General features: G+C 73.1%; 1 protein-coding gene across 3 annotated transcripts; it reads right to left on the bottom strand.

Annotated features, from left to right (window-relative positions):
• Positions 1–8,247, bottom strand: PTGS1 (prostaglandin-endoperoxide synthase 1). 3 transcript variants are annotated; one of them, XM_064523919.1, is made up of 12 exons: positions 6,149–6,553; positions 5,668–5,784; positions 5,432–5,572; positions 5,004–5,147; positions 4,726–4,907; positions 4,523–4,606; positions 3,933–4,179; positions 3,014–3,062; positions 2,776–2,880; positions 1,934–2,081; positions 1,447–1,832; positions 1–1,368 (listed from the first exon to the last, which is right to left on the bottom strand). In XM_064523919.1, exons 1-11 carry the CDS (start codon positions 6,448–6,450, stop codon positions 1,468–1,470), a joined length of 1,884 nt encoding a protein of 627 aa, XP_064379989.1. In that variant the 5' UTR covers positions 6,451–6,553; the 3' UTR covers positions 1–1,368; positions 1,447–1,467. The 3 variants fall into 3 exon arrangements, with proteins under 3 accessions (XP_064379989.1, XP_064379990.1, XP_025956677.2); XM_064523920.1 differs by lacking the exon at positions 6,149–6,553 and adding an exon at positions 8,101–8,247 and having other exon boundaries at positions 2,776–3,062; XM_026100892.2 differs by having other exon boundaries at positions 2,776–3,062; positions 6,149–6,199.
• Positions 8,248–10,228: the final 1,981 nt, after the last annotated feature.

Here is a 10,228-nt window from a genome sequence, read left to right as displayed (position 1 = left end):
TCGTGTGCAGAGAGACTTTATGTGACGGAGATGCGCCGGGGCGGGTTGAAGCACTGTGTTTTCAGCAGCTGCAGCACCGAGATACAAACTGGAGGCGCGGGGCGGCTGGAGGGAGCCGGCAGCGGAGCCGGTGCGCGGAGACCGGGGCGCGCAGAGCCCCCTCCCTCGCGGGGTCCTTCCCCCCGCTTCTTCGGATGCGCTCAGAAACGCGGCCATTGCTACGGTGCCAGTAAGAGCAGCGCCCGCCGGCCGCCCCCGCGCTGGGCCGTAGCCCGGCCGGGGCCGCTGGCTTCCCCCAGCACAGCAGCGGCGTTCCTGCAGCAGCGTCTGCTTCCCTCTGACCGCCCTGCCCGGCCGCGGAGCCCGGCTGCCGTGAGCGACAGCTTGAAAACTTGCTGGAAGAAACGGGTTTAAAAAACCGGTTGTTTTCACTGTCCGTTTTCCCGGAGGTGAGCTGGGATCTGGGGACCGGCGCCAGCGGTCACCCCACGTTGGCGGGGGACCGAGGGCCTTGCAGGGCAGGCGGCTCCGGGGCGGGGGCCGGCGCTGCCCCTCGGGGACGCGACCCGCGGAGCTGCGCCTGCCGCGGCCGTGAGGACCCCGGGCCGCAGGGGCGACTCGGCCGCTCCCCCTCGGGCAGAGGCAGCGCCCTGCTCGGAGCGGCCCGTTGCCAGCGAGAGCTGCCCGGGCATCGGGCAGCGCTTGGAGGGCGGCCCAGGCACCGGAGCGCCGGTCCCGAGCGCGGCAGCGGCAGGAGCTCTGGCAGGTGCCGCGTCACGTCTCTCCCGGTCTCCTGCTGCAGACGCGTCGCTGATGTCCTTCCTCTGGCCTCGCTTCGGGCGGTTTCCTCCTGGTGCGATGGGCACCTTCGTGTCGGGCGGCTGCGCAGGCCGGGGGCGGCCCGGGAGGGGCGGCAGGAGAAACGGGGCAGCGCGGGGTCCCGCCGGCAGCTCGGCCACGGCCAGGCCAGAACCGGCCTTGCTGCCCGCTCTCCTCCCCGCCGCGCCGGCACACGCAGCAGGGAGCTCGCCGGCAGAGCCTGGCGCAGGAGGTGAGGAGGACGCTGGGAAGCAGCGGCGGTCGCGGGGGACGGAGCAGGGGATGCCGAGCGCCCAGGAGCCGGGGAGCCCCCGGCACAGCCCCACAGCTGCCGTAGCGCGAGGTATTTGCTAGCAGGAGAAGTCGGTCCGCTGAGGACAGGTCACGTAGCTACAATTTTTAAGGCACTTGGCTTTTCCCAGAGCCAGAACCAGCTTTTCCCCAAGGCTCCAGCAACGCGGTGGAGAAATCCCAGAGTCGCGCGACCTTCTGTCCTGCTGGAGTTCGGCAGAGGGAGTCTGCAGGCCTCCTCTCCTTCCCCACCGATCTCTGCAAGAGGCAACGGGCCGTTGAGGGCCGGCCGGAGCCTCTGTCCCACCCCGGGGCCTGGGGCAGGGTGGTCTCTACCTGCGCAGGGCCGTCGTGCTGCTAGAGCTCAGCAGCGGGGCCACCGCCTCGGTGGCTCCCGGTGGCTCCCGCTTCCCCGGAGTCCGGCACACGGAAAGACACGTACGGGCACTTCTTCACGTTGAGGCACACCAGCTTCTCGAGCGATGCCGTCTTGACTATCTCGAAGCCGGTCGCTCCGCCGAACGTGCTGGGTTTCCAGTACTCGGGGGAGCAGATGGGGTTTCCGAGAAGCCCCTTCAGGGAAAACGGAGCCCCAATCTCCACCATGCTTTCCCCGAAAAGCGAATTGGGCTGGGGCTTCTCGAGCAGCAAGCCCACGTAAAACTCCAGGGCATCGATGTCTCCGTACAGCTCTTGCAGCTCTGCTGCCTTCTCGTCCTCTCCTGCATCGGGCGAACGTCAGAGCACGCCAGTGGGAGCCCCGGCGGCAGGGCCCGGCCTTGCTCCAGGCGACGGGGCCGTGGCAGCGGCCGTGCCGTCCTACCTGTCAGCTCCTGGAAGGACTCGTAGGGCCTCAGGCCAAACCTCTTCCGATACTCGTTGAAGGGCTGGAGCCTCAGCTGCCGCGACTCCTCGATGACCCCCACGGCCACTTGCAGGACGTGGCCGTTGATGGTTTGTCCCCCGCCAATCTGCAGGGCGAGAGCGGCCGGGGCAGCGCGCGGTCACCGCCGAGCCCCGGCATCGCCCCCGGGGCCACCGCGGGCAGCGCGTCCTCGGGGCAGCCAGGAGAGCAGGGACCGTGGGACCGTGCTGAAAACGGGAGCAGGAGCAGACGGGGCCAAAGCCCGTCCTGCCTCCTGCGAGGGACGGAGCTGCACGAGCAGCCCGGGTGGGACGGCTGGGCACCGGCTGGGGAGGAGGGGAGACATTACTGGGTTTGGGGCCACAGGGAGAACTTGAACATCCGGAGACGAGCGGGTCTGCGCTGCAGCCCTGCTGCTCTGCTCCGCCGGAGGGAAGGCGACAGCCAGGGACGTCGGAGCGGTGCACGGAAGAAAACCTCCATGCGATGGCAGCAAAGAACGGCGCCAGGCGCCGCGTCTCCCCGCCCCGGCCCCGTAACACGCTCCGCTCCGGCTGCGTCCGCAGGCTCCCGCATCCATCGGACGGGGCTGCCAGGAGCCGGCCTCGCCGCGCTGCTCGCGAGGAGCTGGCACGCGCTGGGCGACGGGCTGGACGCGCCACGCGCAGCCCCGCTGCTGAGCTCAGCAGGGCAACCGGGCGATCGAGCATCATCACGAGCCACCACGACTGCCAGCGTCCCACTGCACCAAGCAGAGGGCAACGGGACACGGCGGCACCGCGGAGAGCGCGAGGCCTCACCCTGCCCGCAACCTGCTTGGAGAAGGACTCCACCAAGGCCTCCACGCCGTAGTCGGTGAGCATGGAGGTGTTGTAGAGGAACTGCTCGTAGCTGTACTCTTCCCCCTGGACGACGAACGAGTCCGGCATCAGCCCGTGCCAGTGGTAGAGCTGGTTGAACTCCACGGCGATGCGGTTGCGGTACTGGAACTGCACCCCGAAGAGCAGCTCGGGGTCGAACTTGAGGCTCAGGAAGTACCCGCTGAGGTGCTGGACGTAATCCTCGATCACGATCTTGATGGTCTCCCCTGGGCCGGAGGCGAGAGGAGCAGAGGTCGGGCGGCCGCCGCCGGAGGAGGGCTCCAGGTGGGCCGTCGCCCACGCGCCGAGCGCGGCTGCCCCGGGCGGCGTGTCCCCAGGCGCCCCAGGAGCCCGCGGGGCCTCAGCGCCCCGGACCACCGGGACCTCTCCGACCACTGGCTTTTTAAGCAAATTATTTTCTCGCCAGTCGAAAGGCTGGTTTGCCAAAAGCAAAACTGTTCATGCGAAAGCTGACCTTGATACACTGCTTAGAGACTAAAGATGGGTCATTTCCATGTGGTGACATGGACCATTTCTGGATTTTGGTTGAAAAAGACATTCCATGAGATTATAGTGAATTTATAATAGAACACCAAAATCATGAGAGTTAAACTTTTTGACGGGCCAAAGACCATCAGAATTTGTTTCAAAGCTTGCGTATCTCCTGACAAGTGACCTATGTTAGCGGAGGACCAGCTCCGCCGAGAGCCACGCACAGCCTTGGGCCGCGTCTCCGTGCTGTCCCCGCTAACGCCGTCGCAGCAACCAAGGAGGCGGCTCCTCCCGGGAGCCAACGTCGGCCCCCCCGGAGGTCCGGCCCTGCACTGGTGTGGTCTGAGGACACGTCACCGGTGCCGCTGGGACCGGTCGCGCTCAACAGCTGAGTGTTACGCTAACGCCCCGCGAGGCCAGAAGGATGGCAGACAAGGCTGCGTCACACGGTGAGGTTCTGGGAAAGGGGCCGAAGTTAGAATAAATGCAGGATATCAGGACGCTGCGCCAGGGCGAGATACGATCGCCAGAAAGCTGCCGGAGATGCTCCTGCACAGCTGGAGCCAAACTAGCCACCGCCCTCGGCACGGAGAAGGGGGCCTCACCGATGAGGATGAGGCGAGCGGTCTGGAAGAGCTGCTCGTCGCTCCACGTGGGATGCTCCCGCTTGAGGACGTCGCAGACGCGGTTGTGCTCGCGCAGCCAGAGCGTGGCGTAGAGGCAGAGCCCGGGCAGCAGCCCGAACACCTCCTGCCCCATGGCCAGCCGCCGCTCCGCCGGCAGGGCGGGCGGGTAGACCATGGCAACGGGAGCGTCGGCAACCGTCGGGGGGTACACCTCGCCCCCCACCACCTGCGAGAGACCGCGGCCGGCTGGCAGGGGGGGAGCGGACCCCGGGCTCCTCCCCGACCAGGGCCGGGCAGCTCGGGGACGACCTCGCGTGGCGGGGTGACGAGCCGGGGCTGCGCCACGGGGCCCCGCAGGCCGGGTGCCCCCGGAGCCCGGGGTCTCCGCTCTGCCCCCACGGCCGGGGGGGCGGCGGGACAGCCCCGCGGAGCTGCCCGGAGAGCTGCCTCCGGCCAGCGGCCGCCAGAGCGGGGCTGGTGTCCCCGCAGCTCCCGGGGGGACGCGGCTCCAAACGAGAGCGGCCGCGGGGCCGCGGCTGCCCTTCGGGGCGCGCCGGGCCTGCCGGTACCTGGAACTTGAGCTTCCCGTCCCTGAAGAGCCGCAGCTGGTGCTGCCGCTGCAGGTTGTCCCCGTAGAGGTGCCCGAGGTCCACCTGGGGAAAAAGCCCGGCGTCGCCCGCTGCCGCCCGCCGTGCGCCCCGCGGCACGCTGACCCCCGGCCGGCCGGCGCGGGGGGGCACGCGGTGGAGGTGCCCCTGCCCGCAGCGCTCACCCCGTGGCCCAGCGCCTTGGTGAAGCCGCGGCCCATCTTGCCGTAGGTCTTGAAGAACTGGTGGGTGAAGTGCTGGGCGAAGAAGGCGAACATCAGGTTGGTGCCCCGCGGGTCGGCTTCGAACGTCCGCCGCAGCAGGAACCGCTCGGCCAGCAGCTGAGCGTCGGGGAGCTGCTTCCTCCCTGCGAGGAGGAGGAGGAGGAGGAGGAGGGGGGGGGTGAGCGTCGCGGGGGGCCGAGGCGCGGGCGCTCGCGGTGCCGGCCCGGGGCAGCGCCTACCTTTGGTGCCCATGGGCGTGGGGCAGCCGTGGGGCACGGGCGGCAGCACGCGGGTGTAGTAGCTGACGTTGGCGTAGGCCTCCCAGCTGACGTAGCCGTAGGCAGAGTTGAAGGTGGGCGGGCTGGGGATGAGGCTGGCGCGGGCTGCGAGGGCGCAGCGGCGGCGCTGGTGAGATGCACGCGGGGACGGCGGCGACGCACCCCAAGCGCTTGTGCAATGCGACCAGCGCTGCGACGGGAGCCAGCGACGCGGGGCCGGCCCCGTGCGTGCAGACCCCGTGTGTGCAGACCCCGTGTGTGCAGACCCCGTGCGTGCAGACCCCGTGCTCGTGCAGACCCCGTGCGTGCAGACCCCGTGCTCGTGCAGACCCCGTGCTCGTGCAGACCCCCAGGGCGATGCACCGGCTCCCGCCCCCCGCCCCGCTCACCGGTCAGCACCAGCCGCATGAGCATGTCCCGGATGAAGGTGACGTTGATGATGTCCCAGAGCCACTTGAAGTGGGTGAGGACGAAGTGGAAGACGGCCGGGCTGGGCTTCAGCAGGGCGCGGAGCCAGGTCCAGAGCTCGGCTGCGGGGAGAGGGCAGCGCCCGGCGTCACCCCCGCGATGGCAGCAGTGTCACCCCCGCGGCGGTGGCAGCGTGCCGGGCTCCCGGCGGACTCACGTGCGGTGCAGTTGGCGCCGGAGTAGCCCGTCCGCGTGCAGTCGCACTCGTAGCCGTCGGGGCCGAGCCGCACGCACACGCCCTGGTGCTGGCAGGGGTAGTGGCAGCAGGGGTCCGCTGCGGGCGGAGGCGCGGGGTGAGGCGGCCGCCGAGCCCCGGCGACCCTCGGCCGGCGGCAGGAGCGGCCAGGAGCATCGCCGCGGTGCCGGCGTTCAGAGCGGGAGCCGTCGCCAGGGCGAAGGTTTGCTTTGGCAAGCGGCTCCGCCGCTGGGGCTGGTCCTGCGTCCCCCTTCCCGGGGCCGGGCCGCTTCCTCCGCGGCAGCACCGCCGCCCGCACGCTGCCGGCTGCGGGCGCCAGATAAGGGCCCCCGAGGGCGCCCCGGCCCCGCCGGGAGGGTTTTCCTCCTCCGCCAGCGCCGGAGGGAGCGGCTGCTCCGCAGGGCGCGGGGCGGGAGGCGAGGCTTCCACCGGAGCCCCTCACCTTGGCTGCGCGGCTGGGCAGGGAGCGGGAGGTGCAGAGCCGCCGCGGCGCCCGGCCGCTGACCCGCCGCCCCCGGCTCCCCGCTCTGCCCCTGCCGCCAAGCTCAAGACCTTTCCTGTGCCCGGGAAACACGAGCGGCTCCGGGAGCACGAGAGGGGCCCGGGAGCACGAGAGGGGCCCGGGAGCCGCCCCAGCCGCGCTGCGTCGCCCACGCGGGAGGAGCCTTTGCGCAATCCCCGGCTCCGCAGCCGCCAGATCTGCTTCGGATTTCGCTGGAATTTGGGAACAGGTTCTGACGCCATCGGGGCCAAACACGTGTCCCCATAGGAAATGGTGACTGCACATCAACGGCTTTAGCGCATGAGCCTAATTTTGCAAAACTCCCTTTGTGGCCCGGCCAGCGGCGGGGGCGACGCGGGGACGCCAGCCCCGTGCGTGCCGGCGCGCTGGCACGGACGCCCGAGTCGGGGGACGGCATCGGCCCGGCGAGCGGCGGCCAAGGCGGCGCGGCGTGGCCCGGCCCCGCGGAGGGCGAAGGGCTCCGGCTCGCTTCTCTCCTCCGTGCAGGTTTCCCCGGCCCCGTGCGCCGTCCGCGGCGGCTGCCATCTGCACCCGCAGCTGCGCGGCACATGGGGGGCCTCGTCCCCCCCCCCGGCACCTGCAGGCTGAGCTGTTCGGAGGGAGGCCGCGGGGGCGGGGGGCTGCAGGGCCGCAGGGCTCCCAGCATGGCCGTGCTGGTGCAGCGAGCGCCAGGGGTCCCCCCCTTGCACCCAGTGGTCCCCCCTTGCACCCCGCGGTCCCCCCCTTGCACCGTGCCGGGTGCAGCCCTTCCCGAGCGCCTCGTCGGGTCCTTCCCGCCCTCATCCTCACGTGCCGGAGCCTCGTCCTCGGCCGCTCGCCCGGCTGGGGCTCCCTTTGGCCCCCCAAGGCACCGGGCTGAGCTGCGGCCCGCGGCAGCGAGCTCCCCGGCGTGGGGGGCTCTGGGGGGGCGCGAGGCCTCGCGGCCCCGGCAGCGATGCTCGGCCAGGCCGGCGTGGGTGAGCACGGCCGCGCAGCCCCCGCTCGCCGGCCGGAGCCCCGGCAGCTGCAGCGCTTGCACAACGTCCCGCCGCGTCCCGTCCCGCCGGCCGCCTTGGCGGGTGCCCAGCTGCAGCTGCAGCAGCCGAGGCCCCGCGGCGCGGCCGGGCCCTGCGTGTGGTCCCCACCGGCCGCGGCGGGGGCAGGACGGCAGGTCTGGTTCGTCTTTAAGGGCAGATTTTGCTCCCTGGCCGGGCGCGAGGACCAGCGATGGGCTCAGCCCCAGCGCGGCACCGGGCGATGGGTGCGATGGCACCGGCGGCAGCCCGGCCCAGCGGAGGTGGCAGCTGCCCCAGCCGGGTCCCCGCCGTCCCGGGCGGCAGGAGCAGGACCCCCTTCCCCGGGGGGGGTCCCAGGCAGAGGGGGGCTCTGCCCGCCCAGGCCCTTCCCGGAGAGCCGGGGCCGCGGCTGAGCCGGGGGAGCGGAGCCCCTCTGCCCTGCCCGGCTCCCCCGCACCCCGCATCCCTCCGGGGCCGCCGGTACCGGATCCCCCCCGGTTCCGGTCGCCTCGGATGCCTGCGGGACCGGAACACCCCCCCCCCCGATCCCCCCGGTGCCGCTTCCCCCACGCTCCTGGGGGCCGGATCCCCCCGGCTGCCTGCGGGACCGGTCCCCCCACACCTCCCACATCCCCCCGGGGCCGGACCCCCCCGGTAGCGGTTTCCCCGGCTGCCTGCGCGACCGGTTCCCCCAGGTCCCTCCCCGGCGCCGGTTCCCCCACGCCGCCCGGGGCTGGAGCCTCCCGGTGCCGGTCCCCCGGCTGCCTGCGGGACCGGTCCCCCCAATCCCCCCGGTGCCGGACCCCCCCGGTGCCGGACCCCCCCGGTGCCGGTGCCCGATCCCCCCCCGGTGCCCCCCCCCCCGACGGCGCGTACCGGTGCCGGCGCTCCGGGCGGCGCAGAGCAGCAGCAGCGGCGCCAGCAGCAGCCGCAGCCCCCGCGGGGCCCCGGCCCGGCACCCACCGCCCATGGCGAGAGGCAGCGAGGCCGCCCCGGCCCTGCCCGGCCCGGCCCCGCCGCGCCTCCGCCCGCCCCGCCGCCCCGCCCCGCCCCGCCGCCCCCCCCGGCCCCGCGTCCCTCCCGGGCCCCCGCCTCCCCGTGTCCCTCCTGCCCCCCATGTCCTCGCGGTGCCCCCATGGCCAGCCCCACGTCCCCACGTCCCTCCTGTGCCCCGTGTCCCCCCATCCCCATGGCCATCCCCGGTCCCTAGGTCCCTCCTGCGCCCCATGTCCCCCCCCATCCCCATGGCCATCCCCGGTCCCTAGGTCCCTCCTGCGCCCCATGTCCCCCCATCCCCATGGCCATCCCCGGTCCCTAGGTCCCTCCTGCGCCCCATGTCCCCCCCCCATCCCCATGGCCATCCCCGGTCCCTAGGTCCCTCCTGCGCCCCATGTCCCCCCCCATCCCCATGGCCATCCCTGGTCCCTAGGTCCCTCCTGTGCCCCATGTCCCCCCCATCCCCATGGCCATCCCCGGTCCCTAGGTCCCTCCTGCGCCCCATGTCCCCCCCCCATCCCCATGGCCATCCCCGGTCCCTAGGTCCCTCCTGCGCCCCATGTCCCCCCCATCCCCATGGCCATCCCCGGTCCCTAGGTCCCTCCTGCGCCCCATGTCCCCCCCCCATCCCCATGGCCATCCCCGGTCCCTAGGTCCCTCCTGCGCCCCATGTCCCCCCCATCCCCATGGCCATCCCCGGTCCCTAGGTCCCTCCTGCGCCCCATGTCCCCCCCATCCCCATGGCCATCCCCGGTCCCTAGGTCCCTCCTGCGCCCCATGTCCCCCCCATCCCCATGGCCATCCCCGGTCCCTAGGTCCCTCCTGCGCCCCATGTCCCCCCCATCCCCATGGCCATCCCCGGTCCCTAGGTCCCTCCTGCGCCCCATGTCCCCCCCATCCCCATGGCCATCCCCGGTCCCTAGGTCCCTCCTGCGCCCCATGTCCCCCCCATCCCCATGGCCATCCCCGGTCCCTAGGTCCTTCCTGCGCCCCATGTCCCCCCATCCCCATGGCCACCCCCAGGTCCCTCCTGCATCTGATGTCCCCAGGATCCCCCTGGCCATCCCTGCATCCCCGGGTCCCTGCTGCGCGCCATGACCCCGGGATCCCCCGGCCATCTCCAGGTCCCTGTGTCCCCCCCAGTCCCCATGTCCCCGGGATCCCCATGGCCATCGCCCCCATCCCTGTGTCCCCCCCAGTCCCCATGTCCCCGGGATCCCCATCCCCGGCCTCTGAGCCCCCCCGCGTCCCTCTGTCCCTCCCGCTCCCCACGGCCCCCAGGATCTCCATATCCCCCCCCCCCCCGCCGTGGTCTCCATGCCACCAGGCTCCCGTGCCCGTGCCCTGCTCCCCATGTCCCCACGTCCTCAGCCACGACCCTGCTCCGGGGCGCCCGAGCCCCTCTGCGTGCCGGGGGAGCCGGGCACCCCACGTGCCGGTGGCAGAGCTGGACCCGGCAGCCGGGACCGAGCCGGAGGCGGCTTCACCGGCGAAACCCCCAGCGGGGCCGTGCGGCCTCGGCGAGGAGCGGAGGCCCGGGCCGCGGGACGGGCTGAGCCCCGCCACGCTCGGCGCACGCATGGCTCCGGGCAGCCGTCCCGCGCGGGGGCTCGGGGCGCGGGACCGGGCGGCGGGGCGAGGGGCTGGGGGCGGCGGGGCGGCGAGCGGGGCCAGGGCTGTTTCTGCGGGCGGCCTGGCCCAGCGGAGCCGGGGGCCGCCGCGTTTCCTGCCGCGGGTATCGCGGCCCGGCAGGCCCGGCCGGGGAGCGGGGCGCTTTATCCGCCGCCGCCGGCGCTTCCTGCCCGGGGGGGCTCCAGGCCCACGGAGCGGTGGCGGTCGGCGGTGCCCATCACCCCGCCGAGGCCTCCCGGCGCCGGGCGCGGCGGAGCCGTCGGGGCCGTCGGGGCCCCCCGCCCCGGTGCAGCGAGCGCTGCGCGGCCGCGGCCGCCCGGCGGGAGGCAGCAGCGCACCGCGGGCGGCGGCAGCGGAGCCCCCGGGCTGGGGCCGG

Source organism: Dromaius novaehollandiae, chromosome 20 (assembly GCF_036370855.1).
Source record: "Dromaius novaehollandiae isolate bDroNov1 chromosome 20, bDroNov1.hap1, whole genome shotgun sequence".
Classification (NCBI taxonomy): domain Eukaryota; kingdom Metazoa; phylum Chordata; class Aves; order Casuariiformes; family Dromaiidae; genus Dromaius; species Dromaius novaehollandiae.
Note: the sequence above shows the minus strand (reverse complement) of the source record. Positions and strands in the feature narration are given on the sequence as shown.